The 24,504-nt window shown below is 35.6% G+C and overlaps 2 protein-coding genes across 2 annotated transcripts; both read left to right on the forward strand.

Annotated features, from left to right (window-relative positions):
• Positions 1 to 2,478: 2,478 nt before the first annotated feature.
• On the forward strand, positions 2,479 to 6,804 carry LOC111883901 (uncharacterized). The gene is made up of 13 exons (XM_023880231.3): positions 2,479 to 2,750; positions 4,138 to 4,411; positions 4,508 to 4,581; positions 4,702 to 4,861; positions 4,946 to 4,970; positions 5,073 to 5,162; positions 5,259 to 5,430; positions 5,509 to 5,582; positions 5,778 to 5,841; positions 6,014 to 6,085; positions 6,159 to 6,292; positions 6,372 to 6,445; positions 6,544 to 6,804. Exons 2-13 carry the CDS (start codon positions 4,189 to 4,191, stop codon positions 6,600 to 6,602), a joined length of 1,221 nt encoding a protein of 406 aa, XP_023735999.1. The 5' UTR covers positions 2,479 to 2,750; positions 4,138 to 4,188; the 3' UTR covers positions 6,603 to 6,804.
• Positions 6,805 to 16,585: 9,781 nt separating this feature from the next.
• LOC111883764 (zinc finger BED domain-containing protein RICESLEEPER 2-like) lies at positions 16,586 to 22,998 on the forward strand. The gene is made up of 7 exons (XM_052765705.1): positions 16,586 to 16,731; positions 16,853 to 17,031; positions 20,536 to 21,292; positions 21,348 to 22,219; positions 22,328 to 22,549; positions 22,803 to 22,867; positions 22,951 to 22,998. The coding sequence occupies exons 1-7, from the start codon at positions 16,586 to 16,588 to the stop codon at positions 22,996 to 22,998; spliced, it is 2,289 nt and encodes a 762-aa protein (XP_052621665.1).
• The last annotated feature ends 1,506 nt before the right edge of the window (positions 22,999 to 24,504 follow it).

Raw genomic sequence — 24,504 nt, forward strand, 5'->3', positions numbered from 1 at the left:
GAAAAGTTTTCAAAGAGGGGCCCACATATATCGCTTCGAGGTGTCATCACTAAATCATCGAGGGGCCCACATATATCGCTTTTATCCCTTTAAGGGTAAAAGGAATGGATAAACTTTGACTCATATGCTTGTTCTACTACTTGTTGAATCATACATAAAGGCACATTTTATAACATCGAGTTACCAATGAGTTTCCGTGCAATCAATGTATAACCAACTCATATCTCTAGATTTGAAGAATATAAGATATTATTCATGATCACTCGTGATAAAATCCATGAAGTGATTCAAATGAGCGTGAGTTTAATCCAATACTCAGAACTTATGAGCACTCATGAGTGTTGTAACAACTCTTGCTATGTCCAACATCTTAGACATCTACAAGCCAATTTCATGACAGTCTTGATTCATATCTACTTCCAACATATGACCGAATGTGGATGGTTTGAATAACTTAGTCATTCAGGAAGAATGACCTAGTTGTTCTGGAAGTGAAAACATGCAATGTGAAACACAAGAATAATCGAATTCAATATGGTCTTAGAACTTATGAATATAAATAGAACACCTTTTTATTTATCACCATATTGATTACACATTATTGATTGTATACTGTTTCAACTAATGAACTTTATACTTGAATAAAAACACTAGTCATGCCATGCTCTAAGCATGCACACTATGTTTATCCAAACAATAGTCATGCTATACACCAATTATGCACACTATGTTCTTCTAGACATTAGTTATGCCATACACCAAGTATGCACACTAAGTTTGTCTATCATCTTTACCTTGTGAAACAGTTCGATTGAACATAATTCCAATGATTCTCACTTCACAATCCCAAATCCTTACTGCAAATGCAAGAATTCCAAATTCCTGTCATTTACCGAAATTTGTTAGATTTTAAACTTATATGCACTGATCCTCTGTAATGATTATGCACAAAGTAACAAAGACTTTTCAATAGACATTACAAAGTATTACAATGGAGATCAACTCTATGGAAACGAAGTCTAATAGTCTCATATCATGCCAACAATTATGTTGGAAGTTATTGCTTCTCACAAGCTTTGGATTTGGCATATATTTTACGATGTTGTTGAGCCTAACAAATGATATTAACTTATTAAACCAAAGTACATTGTTCGACAATTTCTTATATGGATATGCTTCCAACATCAAATGTTATGCAATGAGATAAATACAAAATATAAATCGTACTTTTAAAACTTTTTTTTAAATGTTTATATTCTAATATATTTATTTTATTTTAATAGGACAGTCTAAACATACTTTTGGGTCCTGATGAGAGGAAATAAAAAAGGTCCCTTGAAGAAACAAATATAGCCAAGCAATTCTCAAAAGTCATTAATTTAAAGAAAAATACTTCTTATAGCATTTTATATACAAAATTATTAATAATAGTATCAAGATAAAAAAAATCATTGGTTTGGTTGTTGTGTTGTGTGTTTTCTTTCCAATTGGTAATAAGTAATTCATGGAAACTGGTTTTCTTTTTTATTCTAAAAAAATTGTATCAAGATCATTCTTGTGTAATATCTTTTATGTAGTCCAACCATTCACTATTTCTTGTGATAACGGTTACTTTTAAGTAATTATTTAATAATTTCAATTTTCAAAAACTTATCTCTATTAGTGTTATTAGTGTTATAGTGACAAGAATAGTTAACAAAATTTATATGTTTTGAGACTCTAATTGTTAAAACTTAAAAATTGAGAAGACATAATCGACTAAATTGTCTTATAGTTACTTCATTGCTTAATTGGTGGTTAGTTTACAATTCGGTGATTTCATTTTCCCCATTTTGGTTGCACTTACCCACCTTCTTTATGAACAACGATAATTGTATATATGTTATTGCTTATTTGTTCTTGCACTAATCTATCATATTCACGCTTTTAAAGTTGGCTCATTCTGGTTTCCTATAATTTATCTTACTTTTTTCTTTAAATAAACTAACAATTATATATTAAGATACATATAGCACAACAAAAAATTAGGACTCATAGAACGATTAGTCCTGAACGGTCACCCTATCATTTATCATTTGGGTTGTGCTAGATTTTTAATATAAAGTGACATGTTTAAAAAGATGATAAATTATATAAGAAAAAACTGTTTTGAAAAGGTTAACCAAAAGATTAGAAAGAAAAAAAATCTTTATGAGTTTAATCATTGAATTGGAGGTGCCTTAAAAATAACAAAAATGATTATTTTTTACTTTTTCTTTATTTATTATATGTACGATTTGGTTGAATTATATGTAATTTTTAAAGTATGTTGTTGGAATTTCATTTTACCTAGTAATTCCTCTCTTTTTTTTAGCTACGACGTATCAAACAGCCATTCGGCGGGAAAAGAAAGTCAAATACCAAAACTAACCCTCTCCTCCTCCTAAAGCAATCTCTCCCTGTGTATAAATATATCTATATATATAGGTATATGTATATGTATGTATTAGGTATGAAAAGATTGAAAAGAAAAGAGAAAAAGAGCACATTAAAATAACTCAAAAGCAGGATTTCTTCTCTCTCTCTCCTTGTAAAAAGCTTCCGGACTTGTGTAGGTGGTGGTGGTGGTGTTCCGGTGGAGCGGTGGATTCTCTCTCTTTCTCTCTCTCAAACCTTGCTTCCGAAGAAAACCCGAAAAACTTCCTTTCACGGATTACAATATAATCTTATCGATCGCAGTTCTTACATTTTTTCAGCTCCTTTCACATCAGGTATGTTTTCATAATTACTTTAATCTGATTAAATCAAACCGTTGGTATATAAGTATATGCTTAATAGTTAATAGTTAACCCTCTGTGTGATTTAAGCTCTGTTTTTTTATGTTCATAAGATCTGGAGACTACAGATCAGTCGATTTTAAAGTTTCAATATTGCTCCTTGTTGTAATGCTTTCGATTATCATCTTATTTCTAGTCATTTTGTTGAATGTGTTCGATTATCCTCCTCTGTTTTATCACCAATTGCTTTTAGTCTGATTTCTGCATTACAATGGATTCCTCGTGATCCTGGCGTCGTAATCATCGCCTTCATAGTGGGGTTACAAAATCACGTCCGTCTGCCATTTGTACAGTACAAATGCTTATTGCGTGTAAAGTATTTTTACGCCTGGTAGTTTAAGGGGCACGAAAAGAATGAACAAATACAATTGCATCACACTTTTGTACCTTAATTACACCATTTTTTAATTTTGTAGTAGCTGATGTTACACATATAATTATAAAATTAACTTTAGGAATTACTCGTTAGATATTTAAACCAATAGTATAAATATTATGCTCCTATTTTATATTTCGTGTTATATTTGATTGTTGACGTTTCACAAATCACTATTATTATCAACTTTATTCATTTATGAGTTATGACATTAGTGGACATAAACGGAATATAAACGTACACGTAATTAGGTAAAAGATTCCTAAAGTTGATATTATGCATGTATATTTCTGTCCATAACGCATTTTATCTTCTTTTGCTAAATTAGAAATAACGACAAAGCTAAATACATAAATGAATAAAAGATAAAGAACGGTTTTTGCTTATGCTTATTTTGTTGGATTTGTATCCTTAAAGTGAAGAATACATAGCATCGATTAAAATGTATAAAATGTCTAACAAGAATATATGTACTAATTTATCTTTTTTTTTTTTTAATTAGTATCACTAATATATCAATATAAATATACATTCCTTGACTCTTGAAAAGAGAGGTCACTTTGAAGTTAGGTTAGAAAAAATGTAGAGATCCAATCCACGTATCGATCGTTGTAATCGAGAATTGCTTAGTGGAATCGTATGCAACATTTGTATTGATTCGTGGTCATAACAACAAAAAGAAGGATATAAAGATTCATAATCATTTTCCATCTATGTAAGTTACAAACAGAGAAAAAAAAAGTCACAAAACTTTGTCTCGACGTGTATTTAGTCACATAGCCTTAATTTTACTAAATCCAAAATATCAATATTCAGATTAAATTTTTCTAAAGGCTAACAAGCACACCCTCGAATCTACTTCTAAACCTAAATAATTGATTTTTTTTTTTTAAATACATCGACCAAATTAACGTAGGAAATATTTTGATATACTGGTAATTATAGATGAGAAGGGATCCGGTGGAGTAATTTCAGTAGGTCTATTCGCATCGTGTAATGATAATATCAAGACTAGAACTTGGAATGGAGGAGACATCAACATCAAATAGTATTAGCAATCGATATGCAAAGTTGTTAACGGGTTCTTGGTTGACCCAATTCCGCCATGGATCCAATCCGTGGATGGCAAGATACGTATACAGTCTCATGTTTCTTTTAGCGAATTTGCTCGCGTGGGCTGTTCGTGATTATGGACCTAGCGCATTGACCGAAATGAAGAGTAAGATTTATATATGATATAAAAAATTAATGTTTATATTACTTTTAAATTTTAATTGAAAATGTTTTGAATTTTGTTTTTATTTATTTGTTATAGGATTGAAAAGTTGTCAAGGTGGTAAAGATTGTTTAGGCACAGAAGGAGTTTTGAGAGTGAGCATGGGATGTTTTGTATCCTTTTATATCTCATTTATTTATATAGAAACTAACTATTTCAATGTTTTTTTTTTCTTATCTTTTTATATCTCATTTCTATTTTTTGGTAAAAGCCTTAATAATATATAATATTAGATATTTTATTTAACAATGTTTCTTTCAACCGCTGGTACCTCAAAGTTACATGTACGAAAAGAATTATGGCATTCTGGTTGGTGGTCTGCTAAAATTTTCCTCATGATTGCCCTAATTGTGTTGCCATTTTTTCTTCCTACACAAATGATTTTAATATATGGTTAGTAATAGCATTATACTTTTAATTATCGTTCAAGAATTTCCTTATTAGCATTATTTTGACATGTTAAATTTTTTTTGGCAGGAGATGTAGCACATTTTGGTGCAGGGTATTAATTAACTTCTTTTACCCATTGTATCTTTTGTCATTTAATGACTTTTATGAAAATAAGACAACTTTTAAACCATGTTGCCTATTTCTATATTTGTAGGGTCTTTTTACTAATTCAACTAATAAGTATAATTAGTTTCATTACATGGCTCAATGATTGTTGTCTCTCCGAAAAATATGCCGTCAGATGGTAAAAAATTCTCTGACTTTCTTTATTAAGTAAAAAAAAATTCATTAAGTCCATTAAGTTAAAAAGAAATAACACAAAGTAACTGATCTTGTCCAGTCACATCCATTCCATGTTGCTTGCAACTGTCGCATACATCGTATCGATTCTAGGAATCATTTTGATGTACATTTGGTACACGCCACAACCGAGCTGCTTACTCAACATTTTCTTCATCACATGGACACTCGTACTGCTACAACTTATGACAAGCGTCTCTCTTCACCCAAAAGTAATTTTAATCATTCAAATATTTCCATTCATCACAGTGTCATGTCATATTGATTGTATATATATTTATGTTAAATAGATCAGCGCCGGATTCTTAACTCCAGGTTTTATGGGCCTTTATGTCGTGTTCCTATGTTGGTCTGCCATCAGAAGGTACAATTCACTTTTAGGTCGTGTTACACATGACACGATACGAAACAAAATTGTCAAATGGGATAATGACATGCTCATAATTTTTTTAAGTTTTTTTGTATAGTGTATCATGTCATGTCATGTCCTGTGTAACAAATTGTAACGTTGTTTTGCAGTCTTGTTGCTTACAACTTGACCACGTCTTTGTGCCTACAGTGAACCGCCAGATGATAAATGTCTTAGGAAATCTGAAGCCTCTAGAGACTGGCTAACCATCATAGTAAGCCCCTGAATTTTGAATTTATTTTATGGATATCGGGTCAAATGAGTGAATTAGAAAATATTGGTCTAAAATTGATTTGTATGAAAAGTAGATTATATATATTATATATATAGTACACGAAATATAGATATAATGTTTCTTGACTCACTTTTTATTTATTAATTATCAGAGCTTTGTTGTTGCTGTACTTGCAATCGTTATCGCGACATTTTCAACTGGAATTGATTCTAAATGCTTTCAGGTAAGTGTAATAAAATATATACCACCTTTATTAAAAATTTAATAATATTATTTTTGTAATATAAAATATGCAGTTCAAAAAGGATGAAACACAAGATGAAGACGCAGTGCCATATGGTTTCGGTTTCTTCCACCTTGTGTTTGCCACGGGAGCAATGTATTTTGCAATGTTGTTGACAGGCTGGAATTATCACCACCCCATGAAAAAGTAAGCTCTAGGACAAGATCTTTGAAATTTTAATTACGTTCATTGTCTGAATTTACTAAATTGCCCTCTATAAATGCAGGTGGACTATCGATGTTGGTTGGACGAGTACTTGGGTCAGAATAGTAAATGAGTGGCTAGCTGTCTGCGTTTACTGTGAGTTTTCTAACTTCCAATATACACACTTTTTACTTTTTGATAAATGGCCAAAAACCAATTTTTTGTGAAATGATTTTATGTTTGTATGTTTGTAGTGTGGATGTTGGTAGCTCCAATCGTGTGGAAAAACAGACAAGTAGAACAACCCGCATGAAACTGATCAAGAATGAAGAATGTATATCAGCGATTGTAATAATTAATGATTATGATTATCATTATGGCTTGTAAATAATCATCCCAAATGACAGTTATTCTTTTCTCATGCATATAAATGTTGTAATATTTTGTGTATTTATGTTTATGTAATACAAATAGAAACTATCAATATTGAACTTGATGAGGAAATATTTATAATATAGTCGGGTGAGTTCGGTACCAAACGGATGGTACCAAAAATCGAATTGGTCAAAATGATGATACCGAATCGTGAACTGAATTGTAGGTAACGATAACGGTGCCGGTACTGGTATTTCAATACCAATACCAAAATTTTCAGCACAACCAGGCCAAGCAGTGGCGGAGTTATATGGGGCGTTGGGGGTACTACAACATTTCCAAAAAAAATTGTTTTATATATATAAAAAAAAGTATTTGTAAACATGCACTATGTTATTGTATCCACAGCTAAAAAGATTGTAACATGTTTTTTAATGCCCAAGATATGATAACTACATAGAATATATGAACAATGTTTGTATCCTCATATCAAAATTTCTAACTTCGTCACAGGTCAAGTTTGAAGGTGTGTATAACTCAACTAATATCATAGAGATACCAAAATTTTCGGTACCACTAAGCCAATTAAGGTCATTCTGAAGCTAACTTGTAGCCAATAAATATATATGAGAGAGATACGACAGTTAAAAGACGACAAAAAAAATTGTAAATAGTCAAAATGCTGAAAAAAAAACAGTCTAAGGAGAGAGAGAGAGAGAGAGAGAGAGAGAAAGAGAGTAATGGGATATCCGTGCAATGCGGTGGGCGGCAAATATTTTTATTTCGACAATTAGTTTTTTCTTCAAATAATTATTTTTTATGATTTAGACATGTGATATTCCAAACAGTATCAAATAGGGGTGACAATTGATGACACGACACGACAAAAATACACGACACGAAACGAAATTGAAATTGGAATTCGTGTTCATGTCGTGTTCGTGTCAGGTGTAAAAAACACGACGTCGTGTCGTGTTCGTGTTCAAAATTTGACATGAAATTGACACGATTTAACATTTTTTGTCGTGTTTTTCGTGTTATGTATGAATAAATATTAATTAAATACATTAATTGTTATTTCATGTTATCTTTGTCGTGTCGTGTCGTGTTTGTCGTTTTTGTGTTAGTTCAAAAAAACATAAGATCGTATCGTGTCATGTTTGTGTTCGTGTTACATAAAACCTTGTCGTGTTGTAGTGTCTCAGACAAAAACACGACACGATGGCCCGATTTGACACCCCTAATATCAAAATATATAAATGCTTGAGAGTTCACCTCCAATCCTATTCTAATTCTCACCTTCAATCCTATTCTATTTTACAATATAGGGTGATACTCATTTGACTAACATGAAATAGGTAAATTAGAATCTCTAACAGATTATTCCATGTTTCCAAAAATTATTAAAAATACATTTATGAATGAAATGTAGCGTAACGCCAAAATGAATAAAATAAAAAGTATATATATTACTAAATCGTCACATGTTGAAATTGTGCAAGTCCCAAAAACTATTCTAAAATTTTTTTTATACCTATGCTAGACTTAAAGTTAATGTTCAGTTATTATTAAATTTTCAACTTTTATCAACAAATGCATCATATTTTTTCTTTATCTTATGATAAATAAAATTATAATTTAAATAAATACTTAAATACATACATTAATTTATTAATAAGATTCTAAACGATGTTGAAAATTTACCGAAATTTTGAGTAAAATAACATTAAATCAGATGGTATTTTAGAATTTTTTTTTTAATATTCATATATTTAAAATAAATATTTTTTATATGAAACGCTATAATGTAATTGTAACATAGTGATTTATTAGAAATTTTAATTTTAATTATTTAAATACTTAGATTATTGTTTCTCCAAAATATGCAATTTGTTTATATTGATAACTTATACACACTTACTTTCTATATAGACAAATGTATTGCATTGCAGCTTAACTCTAAATTCATTTGGTTTAAATTAATCGTAAGCATCCTATGAGATACCAAAGTATGATCAGGTGGAGGTCTCGTGTTGAAAATTGTGTGTTAGGTTGTACTTTTCTGTTTTTGGTGTTAGTACGAAACGAGATGAAATTGACTTGGCCAAATAAATAAGAAAAACATACATACAAATAGCGACTTGGGCCAAATGGAAGAATATTGGAAAATAAAACGTTATTGTGGCTTTCATACTATTTTGTTAATAAGTTTATGTGTGGGTACAATTATGTTGTGTATCATATTATTTTTTATAATGTCATATTGGGTTCCTAAGATTAATTACGTATTGTATGATGGATATGAGGCATTAAATCCGTGTGGTTCTAAACTTTCCTTAAGGTGTAACTTAAACACACATATAAGAGGGGTGTACGTTTGAGAAGAGATCATTGATTCTTTATTTCATATGCTCACAAGTTCTCTCAACAAATACAAGTATCATGATGTGTGTAATCTATCCATCAAGATTATCACTAAATCAATATTTTCACTAAGGCCCCATTATAGGAAGTGAGAATGGTCACAATATGACTTCATCATCCTCAAATCCATTGAAAGTATAATTCTTTTTCAAATAAGTATTCATCAATTAGTTGAAGGTTCTTCATGTTTATTCATAAACTAATTTTAATTATGTTTATTAAATCAACATAGTGATTTTATCACGTCCACATTTTAATATTTTTTTTAATTTGTTTCAATCATATGCACTCTTTCTAACATATGAGGGATGTTAAATGGGAAAGAGACGTCAAATGTCAGGGACCAAACATGATACTTTAGTTTCAAACAGGGACTATCCTTGTAACATTTTGGATAGTTGGACTATAACATCTCGTTTATTAAATAAATAAGTAGATAAAGATTAATAAATGAACAGTAGTCCTAAAGTCCATAATGTTTAGCGGGGTGTTGGTTTTGGGAAGCCAAATAATATAATTTGGATTTTCGGGGGTTAAAATGTAATTATGGGAGTTATTTTGTAAAGATTTTCAGAAGTCATGGGGTGTTTAGTAAAATATTGGACTTGTTATGAAAGGATTTTTAGAGGCTGGGGCTAAAAGGTAAAATTCGGATTCAGTTTGTAAATATTTATGAAGACAGGGGCTGCATGGTAATTATTAGGACTTAAGTTGAAAAGAATGAAAGGAGGAGGGACTAAAAATTTTAACATGGCTGAAGTTTGATCATTGGACGGAAGTATATAACCCGTCATACATGCTCTCATAACCCTAACCCTACCTTAACCTTCAGTCGCCAACCTTATGACCCCCACCACCGGTCGCTGCATCTTCGCCTGTTGAAGCCGGTGAGTCACCAAGATGCCACCATCGCCACTCCCGTCATCGTTGACTGCCAATGAAGACGAAGATCCGTCATTCCTCCGCCTACAACCTCACCGTCGGACGCCATCCCAACAACCCCTGCTGCCGGTGATGTTGTGCGCAGCCGCGAGTCGCCGTATTTTTCTTCTTCTCGTCCGTTGAAGACGAAGCTGTCGCAAACGCCGGTGGATAGCATTGTTGTTGTTTGTGGTGGTCTCCGTTCGTTCCCCTCCCCCATTCTCATGTTGCTACATCCCAGCAATGACCGTCGTCGCCGCTCCAGCGGCCGTTCGTATCGTCGTCGTCGTCGTACGCCACCAGGTGGGTGGCTTTGTTCTTGTTCTGGGCAAAGCGTGTGTGTGTTATATTGGGTGTGTGTGTGTGTTATTTGGGATATTATGATGTATAATGTATTGAATGGCTAGAAAACCCGAAGGAAACCCAACACCACCACCGTGAGGTGGTGGCTGTCGCCACCAGCCGCCATGTTGGGTGGCGGTGTGCATTGTGTGATTGGATTGCTAGTTTAGATGTTTGAACATGTTTTGGTTTAGAATCATAACCACCACCACCGCGAGGTGGTGGCCACCGCCTTAAGTCGCCATTGACCACTACTACCCGAGGTGGTAGTGGGTGGTTCCCGACTTAATTAGCAACTAATTAACCTAAAAGCTTAACAAATGAACTAATTGGATCGCGATTAGGTTGGAAACCCTAATTAGGGTTTAGAAAACCCTAATTTTGGATATGTTAATTTGGAATTGTCGGGACCCGCATGTTTTGACCACTGGAATTATGAATTAATCTTGACCACATTATATGTTTGAACTAATAGAGTGATGGATTTAATAGATTAAGTCCTTAATGGGTTAAGTAGGAACACTTAACCCTAATCGTCATTTTATGTGAAACCCCTAATTTTGCTTGGGCCTTGATTTGGGCCTTTCAATTGGGCTTTGGTGATTGGGCTATTGATGGGCCATCCAAGAACAAGTATATGGACTAGAATATTTGGATGGGCTTTGGGATAAGGCCCATGTGAGGGGTTTGGGCCATAGATGGGTCATAACTGGGCCTTGATGATTATGAGATGTTGGACCATTGGAATGCCAAATGTTTGGACTGGAATAAATGGTTGGGTCTTAGGGTAAGACCATGTAGAGGTTTGGGCCCAATTTGGAAAATTAGGCCATATATTGGGCTTTGGTTCATAGTTGGACTTTTGGGCCCTTGGATTGGGCCTTGGGTTTGAATCAAGCTAAGATAGGAGTAAAGTAGTCTTTTACCCCAAGCATGGACTTATGGTTATGTGTTAGAACCCAATTATTAATTGGGTGTTGTTTTGATGTTGACAGTTCGGGAATCTGTCATTCAGCAACTAGGGTTTTGTCCGCGGGACTTCAGCAGTGGGAGGTGAGTTACCTTCCTGTAGCAGTGAGTCTAAGGCACCAAGGCCGACCCACTAATAGGAGTATGTAATAGATGATTATCTGTATGATAATCGTCTGGTGTGCCACTATCTGTTATGATTATGTGCCAGTATGTTATGTTATTATGTGATAGTGTAGGGGTAGGTTAGACCCCGTAGCCGGTTGAGATAAACCGGAGGGTAGGTCGAGCACCCAGATATGCTTGGCAGGGTAGGTCGGGCACCTAGATATGCCTGACAGGGGTATGTCGGGCACCCCGGTATGCCTGACAATATGAGTATGTTATAATATGGTATTATGTGGTAGTGGTAAGAGTGAAATTGTCCCCATAACCAGTTAAAATATACTGGAGGGTAGGTCGGGCACACAGATATGCCTGACAAGGGGTAGGTCGGGCACCCTGGTATGTCTGACACTCGGTAGGTTGAGCACCCATGTATGCTCAACAGGGTAGGTCGGGCACCCAGATATGCCTGACAGGGGTAGGTCGGGCACCCTGGTATGCCTGACAATATGTTATATGTATGGTATGTGGTATGATAGGGGAAACTCACTAAGCTTCGTGCTTACAGTTTTCAGTTTCGGTTTCAGGTACTTCTTCTTCAAAAGGAAAGGAGTCGGCATGATCGGAGCGCATCACACTATGATTTTTCGCACATGATATCTTTCGGATTATAATATGATATTATTTCATTATGACATGTTTGATTATTGACACACTGGTTTTGATATGGGATGACATGATGGATGTTTTTATACTATTAGTTTTATAATAACTTAATTAAAAATGAAATTTTTTGTCTTAAATTTTTGGATGTTATATGGACCAAGGGAAATGTGAAACAAAAACATTAGGGTAAATTACACCAATCGTCCCTCGTGCACATATCAGAAAGCGTGTTTAGTCCCTATTTTCAAAAATTAACTCGGATCGTCCCTCGTTTGTTTAAAACTTGCACATTTCATCCCTCGTGACATAAAAAGACCGTTTTGTCCTTATTTATTTTTTAAAAATTTATCTAGTTAAATCCATTAAGAAAATTAGTTATTAATTTCATGGTATTTGGCTATCGAATAATCACCTCCGACCACCACAACCACCATTAGCCCTGACCACCACCACCACCACTAACCTCCGGCTACCACCACCGCTAAATCTGTCACCAGAGAAAACAGAATCCATGTTCTAATCCAGAAAAAATTTTAACACAAAACTCCATTCAAGACATCAAATCCATTTATGAAATCAAATCCAAAAATTGCTTACATAAACTAACACATATACATAAATAAAAAAACAAAAATCTAATTATATCTTCGTATGAATATGTAGAAGAACCTCTCGTATGGAAAAAAAAAAACTTCTAATGCAAATTCGATTTCTTCTGATTTGAAGCCTAATAAGTTAGATATTGCTTTGATTTCTTCTAAACAGTTAGATATAGGGTGCAATCGTGGGGAAAAACGAATGAGAAGGAGGTGGGAGTTTGGTTGGAAACAATCAAGGCGGTGATGAGACCTCTTGTTTGGCCGTCGGAAGTTAGTTTTAGAAATCATTGGTTATCGTGCTCGTCGGATGGTTTGGTGGATAAATCAGGAGTAGTCGGTGGTGGTCGAGAGGTCTCTGGCGACTGCGTTGGGTTACAGATCTGCACTTAGCATGCAAATCGAAGATGACTAAACCCTAGCCGCCTCTAATTATTCAGACTAGAGGGTATCGATTTTGCACTCCGATTTTCTTCTCCTCTCCCACCTTCTACCTTACCACTCAGATTTAATCTTCAAAAAGAGGGTAGATCATCCGAGGAGTTTAGATGGTAAAAGAAGGAGACAAATAGTAGTAGGTGAGAGGCAGTGATGGAGCAGCGGTGGCCAATGGTTTTTAGTGGACTGACAATTTCTTATGGATATGTTGTGGTAAGTGGTGGTAGGGGTGATCGGCGAGTTCTTGGTCTTCTTTTCCAATATCATCAAGTTAGTGTGTGTGTGTGTATGTGTGTGTTTATATGTTTTGTGCATCTTATACTCTCCGACCAGTAACACACTAAAGTGGATAGATGTAACGCCCGTAGATCCGGGCTAGTCAATTTAGAGGCAATAAGTGTCGAAAACGACTTTTCGGAAAAATATTATTTATAATAAATAATCTTAACCAAGTTGTAGAATATGTATCAAGATTTCTGTACATATAAAAAACGTTGAAATCCGAGTTATAACGAAGAAGTTATGACCCATCGAAGTTTTACGGCAAAACCGGCACGACACCGGGAAGCGTAAATAGTAAATTTACGATGGAGCGAGTTTTAGCCTTAGCAATCTAAATGAAAGTTGTAGTATATGTTAAATCGAGAACATACAAAAAAAACGCCCAAATCTAACTTTGTATGAGGAAGTTATGATTTTTCTAAGATTCGGCTTAGCAGTGCACGTCCCGAAACTCGAATTTTAGTTTGAGCGGTTTTTGGCTTACACGACTTAAATGAGAGTTGAAGATCTCATTAATAGGAACTCAATGGTAAAAAGATAGACGAAAACGGAGTCCGTATGAAGGAGTTACGAATTCTTCGCGGTCATTTAACAGTCTAAATGCCTCCTACTGTTAAATTTAAGATCGGTCGAGAACTAGCCGACGGAATCTAAATGAAAGTTGTAGATATTGATTTTACCTACGCGTTGAAAAAAAGAACGTCGAAAACGGAGCTCGTATGCGAGAGTTATGATTTTTATAAATTTGAAGGCTGATACGCGATAGGGGGTGACATGGCACCACCAGAAGGATGCCACATGCCCCAACTCGGCGAGTAGGTCCTCCTACTTGGCGAGTCCATCAGTCAGCACCCCTATAAATAGAGGTGCCAGGTTCCCTCATTTCCTCACCCCTCAACCCTCTTCTTTCTCTCTCTATACTCTCTCTCTAAGCTCCCTAACCCCCCCTAAAAGCCTAGGTAAACCCCCTAGCACCCGAAGAAAGCCCCGAAGCTCCCGGAATCCCGAGAAAAGAGCCTTTCGGCTCGGGAACGCTGCTCCAGCGAAGCCCGGTTTTCGAGAAAACCCGTTGTAAGTGAGATACGCCTAACCTATCTTTAGTATAGCTTATGTTTCATTATAGTAATGTTATTAGGTCCTTAAAATAATTATTTTGGCTATTATTATGAGTTATATAAGTACCGTTTAACGCTTATATAACAGTAATAATAATCAGACTATTAATTTGTCGCGTTTATCGTTAGACTAAACCCTAGTGATATTGATATTAGGTTTTATCGAAGGAAAAATTGTTTTGAGAGTATCGAAGCGCTGTCCGAGTGCTGAGTCACCACCTTTCAAATGAGTGCATAGTCCCTTTCATGAACATGATTTTAATACAAGTATTGATTGAAGTATTAATTATATGTTTATGTGCGAGTTAATTGATGTTGCCTGAAATACATGTTAAAGAACATACCTGATTATATATGATAATTTAGGATAAAGAGTAGACCTAAATTAATTATGAGGAATATTGAGTAATATTTTCTTACGAGTACAAGTGAGTTATACTCAGAGAATAGAACTTTAGTATATGTCATTTATCCGGGAGCATGGACTAGACACAGTCATTGTCCCTAGTCCGAGAGTATAGATTGGACATAGTCAATTGTCATTAATTCGAGGGTATGGATTAAGACATAGTCAATTGTCCTTAGTCTGAGAGTATGGATTAAGACATAGTCATCCGTCCTTAGTCCGGGAGTATAGATTAAGACATAGTTATTCGTCCCTAGTCCGAGAGTATGGATTAGTTATAATTCTTTGTCATTAATCCGAGAGTATGGATTAGACATTCATCCCTAGTCCGAGAGTATGGATTAGGTAAAGTCGTTCATTCTAATCCGGTAGTATGGATTAGGTAAAACGGATAATCTTAGGTTTGAGAGTATGGATAGTCTCGTTGTGAGGATCGACGAGGTGGGATAAGAGTTGCTTACACATACATGGTGAAATTGTATGTTTTGTGAGTTCTAAATTATATATATGATATAACATTGTGAGACTGAAATCCCTATGTACTCACCAGGTTTCCCAACCTGATCCATTCAGTTTATTTATATCACAGGTGTCGATATGAAGTGACATTACACTGAGAGATTAAGGAGATATAGATCACTAGTGTAAATGAATGTAAGTTCTGTTTATGCTTATGTTTCTGTATTGACGATGACATCCCAAACGTTTTAAAATGAATAAAATACGTTTCTTCGAAAATGTTTTGATAATGTATTTATTGTGTTTTCTGGAAACAAATTCCGCAACATTTTTATGAAAAAAAGTACTCTGATTTTTATAAAGCATAAACAAAATCGGTCTTTTCTGATCGTGAAAATGGGGATGTCACAATAGATGGGTTGGGTAAGTGAATGGGGGGGGGGGGGGGGGGGGGAGTAGTGGTGAATATTCTCGGTGATGGTATCGAGAGAGAGAGAGAGAGAGAGAGAGAGAGAGAGAGAGAGAGAGAGAGAGATTAAATTAAGAGTTTTAAAAAGGTAAGGCCATATTCTTTTTTTAATTAAAAATAATAATAATAATAATATTAAATTAATTGGAAAAGAAATAGACAGGGGACATTATGGTCATTTTAGATTTGTCATGGACTAGATGCACAACAAAAACGCATATCAGAGACGAAAAGTGCAAGTTTTACGCAAACGAGGGACGGTCCAGATTAATTTTAAAAAATAAGGACTAAACACGCTTTCTCGCATGTGCACGATGAATAAATAAATAAGGACGATTCGTGTAATTTATGGACCTAACATATAATTACTCAAAAATTAAGAAGAATAAATAAATAAAAGTTGACCATCATTCGGAAGAAATGCGACCACCGTCCCTACGCTCCCAACGTGATTGAAATCAACCAAGTCTCCACTTAGCTTAGTTAGCTCAATCTTTTTTTCTTTCTTTTTCCAGTAGAGTTAACTTGAGAACTGAGAGATGACAACCACGGATCTGTATGTGTTCATGGAGAACTTGGAGCAGTTACTTTACGATGACAGTAATAAATTGATTAGCAGCAACGAATTAATCAAAGCAAAAAAGCCTGAAATCGAATTGCTTTATAAGACGCTCAAGGACCTGATTGGATCCGGTCTTAACAACATGAACACCGAAGAAGAACAACTACATGAGGCCGAAGATATGGAAAACTGGAACGAAGAGTCGAAGACTTATAAATGGGGTACACGAGGCTGAAAATGCCATTGATAAGTTCATCTCCTCTGCCTACCTCAAGGAGATTGACGATGTTCAAAAATCGAAAAGATTCGATGGGTTAGTGGGAAAAAACTTCATATCCTCTGCCCTCCTCAAGATCAATCAGATCTTCACTATTAAATTAAGGTCATTCTAATGTCCTTGATTGCTCCCTTAACCTGTTGATTGTTGTCAATAGAAGGTCTGATGGTGGAATCAAATCATGTCGTCTGCATGATCTTTTGAGGGAGCTATGCTTGATAAAAGCTGCTGAAGAGAAGTTCTACTACAAACTAGGTATGCCAGATCGATCTGGTAGAGAGAAACAACAGCGTCTCTTCACAGATTATAAACTTCTATCTGAGATTTATTCACATGGTTTTATCGCACCCACAAGATCAGTTTTGTGTTTTCCTAGCATTCGAGCATTGGATTATGTGAGTAGAAGATGGGTTCCTTCCTTTTTGCTTCTTAGGGTGTTGGATCTGCTAAATATTAGAATATCTGATTTCAGCGACATACCAATATTAATTCATTTACGATTACTTAGCAGTTTGGTTAAGCTACTGTGAGGTCTCATTCTCAGAGGCCACTCTCTTGAGGCTTCAAACTCTCATATTGTTAAAGGAAAGTATCAAGATTCATTGTATTCACCATGTAATATGGGTAATATAAAGAATCTGAGGTATTTATGGAGTGAAAGGGTCATCGCACTGGTTTCCCATGAAAGCTTTCCTGTATTATTCAACCTGCATACCATTTCCAGGCTCGGTTTAGCTGATGGAGATCAAACGTTGCTTAAGTCTCTACCTTCAACTTCCCCCAGCTCAGGAAACTGGAGGTGAGAAGTTGTAATAATTTCAAGGGAATCCCACTAGAAATAGGAAACATCTCGACACTCGAGCATATTGAGATTTCTGACCTGAATTTTGCACTGCTTAAGTCTGTTAATAAAATTCAAGAAACGCAACGTGCAATGGGAAACTATATATGACATACATGTCAAGGTCGTTGGCATTGTTCCACAAGAAGAAGTCTTTTTCGAGGGAGACACTTATTATCCATATCCATAAGTTTTAATATTATTATGGCATGTCCTTTTCTTTTACCTGTAAACTATTCTATCATGTGGGAAGTGTTTTTACAACAATAAGCTTAAGGGGGGAGGGTAACACTTCTAACACCTTGCCACGTCATTTTTTGAATGACACCTCATTTTTTTCAATTTAGCACCCAATGTTAACATTTGGTAAGGAGTGGTAACACTCCTAACATTTTATTTTCTTTTTCTAATTTAATCTTATTATTTTATTTTATTAAACAAACATTTTTTTAATATTACACATAGTGTTTCTTTTCTACTTTTTACCATCACAAATTAAACAAATGTAACGACGTAAATTTCAAAATAATTTTTCACATTTTAAAAACACACTTTCATTCATAATTGTTATAAAAATGTCATTGTATCACATAACAATCCATAACATCACATCTCAAGATCATAATATGTAAAACTCCTCATGTGTGTGTACTGATTAAGTCGGCGTCTTCCCGCGATCCTCACTGGTACCTGAAACACATAACACAACACTGTAAGCATAAATGCTTAGTGAGTTCCTTAAAATACCACATACAACACATACGTCTTTCCAGGCCATAACTCTGTGGAACCTTCCGGTCCAAGTGTCTCAGGGGACTTCCGTCCCGAATTCCGGTAGACCTTTCGGTCCGTACCTCCTGACCTTCCGGTCCATATCATCTTGACCTTCCGGTCCTTATCATACATAACACATACATATCACAAATCAACATATAGCACATCTATCTCATAGCATATAAGACCTTCTGGTCACACATAGGTACCCTTCCAGGTACAGTATAGTGAGAAGACTCACCTCGGATATATCGGATCGTCTCGCACTCGAACACACTAGTCTAGCCACCGCCTAAACACATAACAATACTCTCAAATAAATAATGGCTCTCTAAGGCTAGATTAATCCACTCTACAAATTCCACAGAAGGGTAAAAGACCATTTTACCCCTCCTTGACCCAAAAGTCCAACAGTTGACCAAAACCGTAAAAGTCAACAAAAGGCAATACGCGGAGCGTACCTTCTCTGTACGCGGGGCGTACGCCGGCGAGTCACAATCGGGGTCCCAACCCCTTACGCTGCGCGTACTGAGAGTTACGCCCAGTGTAAGTCTCAGTTTCAGTCTTTCCTTGCTTTTTGGTCTTAAACGGTTAAGACACTCATTCAACTTACAAATCTGACTCTTTCTAGACCTCTTATTCCATAAATTCGGAACCTTTAAGCCTTTGCATGGTTGTAAAGGTCCCTATACCCTCTAACACTTTTCCTTCCTACTCAAAAGGTCTAGATCTCATTATAGGCTCAATATCCACGTCCAAGATTGCATTTTTATGAACATACATCTCTTTTAGTCCTGAAATATGATAGATCTAGGCCAATGGAGACCTTTTGCTCATAAAGTCTCCATCTTGGGACCAAAAACCCTAGAAATTGGTCCAAGAAGCACACAACACAAATGACAAGGCAAGTTCTGAGTTTTTTACCTCAGGAAGAAGCTCCAACCTCTGAAAAGCTCGGATCTACTCTTGTCCACAAACTTCTAGCTTCCAAAATGGCATCTTCTTCTCTTCCACCACCTTGAAATGACACTTTGAAGCTTACAACACCAACACACTAGCTAGAAACGAAGGAGGACTCTCTATTAGGGTTTCACTCTCTGGAATGGTGGCTGAGGTCAAGGTAGGGATGGAAAAAAAAAACCCAAACCCGATGGGGAAACCTGATTCCCTAAGTTTTCGGGTCGGGCCGGGTCAATACTATCGGGTATCGGACCGGGTATTGGGTTCTTATCGGGTATTTTTTTTCCGGGTTCGGGTCAGGGAGTGGGTTGTGTCTGCCCCGACCCGACCCGCCCCATATATATATATATATATATATATATATATATATATATATATATATTAATATTACACTTCAGCCCCTAGAAGACTAACCCTAACAAAACTCGTTTACACTTCTCAGCCTTCTCTTCGTCTTCTAGGTTACAGCTGACTGTCGACATTCCAAATTAACTGAAATCAAATCGCAAGCTACGAGCCTGCGATAGACGATAGTGCGACCAGCGACTCAGTGACAGACGGATACGCAACCCACAAATCGAATTTCTTTCTCTTCGATCGACGCCACACAGTCACGCACAAGAAACAATCACAGGTAATCGATCGCATCTTTCTTTCTCTTCATTTTTCTTGAAATTGATCATAGGTAATCGATCACAACTTGTTTGTGGTAATTTCGATTCTTGAATTCTGTTTGTGGTAATTTCGATTCTTGAATTCTGTTTGTGGTAATTTCGATTCTTGAAATCTGTTTGTGGTAATTTCGATTCTTGAAATCTGTTTGTGGTAATTTCGATTCTTGAAATCGATCATAGGTAATCTTTCTTTCTCTTCATCTTTCGTTTCCTGTGACCCTGTATGTTAATTTTGTTCCTTGTGACCCTATATCTTTCGTTCCCTGTGGTAATTTAGATTCTTGAAATCAATTTCTTATTTAGAATCTATGAATAACGTTTTGAACCTTTAGAATCTGTAAACAATCATTTACAATCTAATTTTGTGGTAATTGAGCTTATACATGTTTATGATTCTATCTAATAACATTTTGAACAATCATTTGACAGAAGAAACAATTAACTTTGATTATATCTAAAATAATTTATATTTGATCTTGTCTTCAATGTATTGTTTAAGCAATTAGCACCTATTTAAAATCAATACAAAACTGTTTTTTGCATTTGTGTGGTTAAGAATAATGTCCTGATCGGTAAACTGTTATTTTTCAGGAAATATGAATTCAGCCAGTCAAAATCATGCTCCAACTGCAAGTAGTCATGATGTGGGGGGTTCGGGTTCTAATCAACAAAATATTGATTCTGTGGATCAACAAGATGGAACAAATATTAATGATACAGTTTTTGATGAAGATGGAGATGAAGTTGTTGGTTCGAAAAGGGCAACACGTTCACCGGCATGGCAACATTTTATAAAATTTAAATTGAATGGTGAAGTTAAAGCAAGATGTAAATATTGCTCTAAAGTGTTGGGTGCAGATAGCAAGAATGGCACAAAACATTTACTTGCACATTATAAGCGTTGTGTACACAAACCTTTTACAAATATTCGTCAATCTATCTTGGTGCAAGAAAAAAAAGTAGATGGTACTACAACGCATGTTTCAAATTATACATTTAATGCTGATACTTCTAGGAAGGATTTGGCTGAAATGATTATTGTGCATGAGTATCCACTTTCAATTGTAGAGCATCATGGATTTAGGAAGTTTGTGGGACGTCTTCAACCTTTGTTTAAGGTTCCTTGTCGAAACACCATCAAGGACGACATCAAAAGAATTTATGATTACGAAAGGGATAAAACTATGAGTTTGTTAGGAAAGAACAAAAGAAGAATTGCAGTTACTACTGATATGTGGACATCTAATCATCAAAAAAAGGTGTATGGCAATGACAGCACATTTTGTAGATCAAAACTGGAACTTGAAAAGCAGAATTATGGTTATACTTATTTAACTACAATTTATACGTACTTATTATTTATATGTTAATATTAACATATATATTTATATATTCTTAAACAGGTTTATTTACGTGCCTTGTCCGCATACATCTGATGTTCTTTCCGACATACTTTATGTTACTTTGTGTGATTGGAATCTTGATAGCAAAGTGTCAACTCTTATTGTGGATAATTGCACCACAAATGATGCAATTATCAGGATATTATTAGAGAAACTTCCTCTAAAATCACTAATGATGAATGGTGATTTGTTTCATATGCGTTGCTGCGTACATTTTCTCAATCTTATTGTCCAAGATGGCTTATCTCTCATTAAATTTGAGATTGAGAGAATCAGAGAGAGTGTTGCATTTTGGTCTGCATCACCAACGAGGGAGCAAAATTTTGTGATAGCAACAGAACAGTTGGGAATACCATACTCAAAGAAGTTGATACTTGACTGCAAGACACGATGGAACTCTACATTCTTGATGTTGAGTGTTACTATAAGCTACAAAGAGGTTTTCGATCGGGTAAAGACAAGAGACCCGAAGTATACATGTTTTCCTACAGAACAGGATTGGGAGTTGGCTAGTGAGATTTGTGAAAGATTACAGCTTTTTTATGAGGTGACTGTTATGTTCTCTGGTTCAAAGTATCCTACAGCTAATGTTTTCTTTCCTTTGATATGTGAGATTGGGTATTCTTTGCGTGAGTGGACGAAATCTCCTATTGAGGAGATTAAGATGATGGCTGACCAAATGGTTTCTAAGTTCAATAAGTATTGGTCTGTAATTCATGGGATAATGGGAATGACAGCGGTTTTAGATCCACAATACAAGTTAAAGTTTGTGGAGTTACTTTTGCCTGTGCTTTATGGAGAAGAAAAGGCAAAGATTGAATTTCAAAATTTGGAGGCGTTTGTCCAAACTTTGTTTCAAGAGTACGAGTCAAGTAATGCATCTAAAAAAAGGAAGAGTGAAAGTATTATATTCTTCTTATTGTTTGTATAATAAATAGAACATTATCTTAAATTATTAACATTTTTATACTAAACATTAGGTGTTTATGGTGGTTCAGTTCCTGGTTCATCTTCATTTGGTTCTAGTATCTCTTCTGGTCATCGTGTTGGATTCAAAAAGCTCTTATCAGATATTGCTTCTATTACTAGAGATGATGATGAATCAGGAGGTATGAATGAGTTGGATAACTACTTGAAGGAGAAATTGTTGCCTAAAGATATGGAACTTGATTTGTTGGCATGGTGGAAAACAAATGGGTTAAGTACCCGACACTACAAAGGATAGCTAAAGATATATTAGCTATTCCTGTTTCCACTGTTGCCTCGGAATCAACTTTCAGCACTAGTGGAAGATTAGTAAGTCCTCATCGTAGTCGACTTCATCCAAAGACATTGGAGACTTTAATGTGTGCTCAAAGTTGGTTGTTGAATGAAATTCGAGGTAGTATACTATTTTATATTAATTATATGAAATTGTGATTTTTTTTGCATATTAATAATATTAATTTTATACAGCAACTTGTTCTGAAGAGACTGAGGCATATTGTCGTTCTGTTGAATTTGATTATGATATGGAAGAGGTAAAACGACACTTCTAAAAATATTAATTTTATATAGTTTCCATGATTTTGTTTGATTTTTGAGTTTGTTTAATATTGTTTAGGAAAACACTAAAGAAAGCGGGACAACAAGTTTGGATGATTTTGTTTGATTTTGAGTTTGTAACTTTGTTTTAATGTTAATTGGTAATGTATTATTGTGATGAATTAGTTTTTCATGTTATGTACTTGGGTATTTTGGTTGGTTGGTTGATGTTACAATATTAGACTATTAGTAATTTCTATTTGGTTAAATGATTTAAGAACTTATTTGGTATTTTAAGCCTATGCAACGTCTTAATTTATCATTATGTATTTATAGTTTTTCCTTCTTTTTTTTCTGCCATATTTCGGGTTTTCAGGTAATTATCGGGTTTCGGGTTTAGGGTCGGGTTTGGGGAAAGTTTCAACCTCGACGGGGCACCCCGATAAGAAACCCGTCGGGTATCGAGTCGGGTTTGGGTACATATGTAGAAATCGGGTTCGGGTTTGGGAAACCATGCCCCACCCCGAACCCGCCCCGTTGACATTCCTAGGTCAAGGCCATAGCATTCTTTTTATAGTGCACAAGACCCAAATTAGGGTTTACACCTGGGCTTGCTACGCCCAGCGTAACCCTGGGTACGCCCAGCGTAACCCTGGGTACGCCCAGCATACCCAGGCGAGTCTGCGTCCAAATTAAGCGCCCGAGTACGCGTAGCGTACTCACAAGCCTAACATTTTACTTAAGGGACTTAACTTGACAACTTGGGAAAAGGAGAAGGGTTAATTAGCTTTACCTGAATTTCGGGATGTTACAACAATCCTCAAGCTATCAAGACCCATCTTCTCCATCCGTGCTCTTCGTCTCAACAGATACACACAAAACTTTCTCTTTTTCTTTCTCCTTTTAATTCTCAATCTTCATTCACCTTCACCATTGATATCATGGTAGCCTCACACACCGACTAGAGCTTCATGTTTCTCTTTTTTTTTTCTGAAAATTCTAAATCCCGCGTTTCTCTTTTTTTTTCTGAAAAATTCTAAATCCCGCAGCTACACCATCACACTCGTTTTCCAACTGGTCCCAGCACCACATGAAATTACCTCGAGTTATTGATTCTTGGTGAAGATGAACGAGGTGCCAATTGATCGTTTTCTGAAAACCCTAAATCCCCCGGCTGCCATTGTTAAAGCAAGCTTCACCTGAAGGTTCATGATTTCCCACATGCAAAAACTATCAAATTAAAGTGTAATCGAAGTGTTGAGTAATTGAAATTTGGGATTACCTGGATGAAGATGACTCTGTGGGGTTTTGTGAAGGAGATTTGGGGGATTTTTTACCAATCAAATTCCTCCATCACCTTCTCTCTCTTCTCGCCAAATCTGTAACGAGGCATGGGTAGCGACCCCCCTGGCGAGAGCTAGGGGAGGTGTTCCTGGATCGATGGCGAGCATAGCGAGTGGGTTTGACACCCCCACTCCGTTTAGCCTAACAACAATTCTCCGGTGTGACTTCACACCTTATGATGGTTGCTCTTGTTTCTAAGGTGGAGATTGTTTTTAAGAGGTAAAATGTTTTCTATTTGAGTAAATTACACAAACGGTCCCTAAGGTTTAGTGTAATTTGCGTGTTTGGT

This window comes from Lactuca sativa, chromosome 7 (assembly GCF_002870075.4).
Source record: "Lactuca sativa cultivar Salinas chromosome 7, Lsat_Salinas_v11, whole genome shotgun sequence".
Classification (NCBI taxonomy): Eukaryota; Viridiplantae; Streptophyta; class Magnoliopsida; order Asterales; family Asteraceae; genus Lactuca; species Lactuca sativa.

Coding starts and splice junctions, on each gene's coding strand:
- LOC111883901 (XM_023880231.3), top strand. CDS start 4,189: ATGATAATATCAAGACTAGAACTTGGAATGGAGGAGACATCAACATCA. Junction 6,086..6,158: donor TTGATTCTAAATGCTTTCAG/GTAAGTGTAATA, acceptor TAAAATATGCAG/TTCAAAAAGGATGAAACACA. Junction 6,446..6,543: donor GCTAGCTGTCTGCGTTTACT/GTGAGTTTTCTA, acceptor GTATGTTTGTAG/TGTGGATGTTGGTAGCTCCA.
- LOC111883764 (XM_052765705.1), top strand. CDS start 16,586: ATGAGGCCGAAGATATGGAAAACTGGAACGAAGAGTCGAAGACTTATA. Junction 16,732..16,852: donor AAATCGAAAAGATTCGATGG/GTTAGTGGGAAA, acceptor TGTTGTCAATAG/AAGGTCTGATGGTGGAATCA. Junction 22,868..22,950: donor TTGATTATGATATGGAAGAG/GTAAAACGACAC, acceptor AATATTGTTTAG/GAAAACACTAAAGAAAGCGG.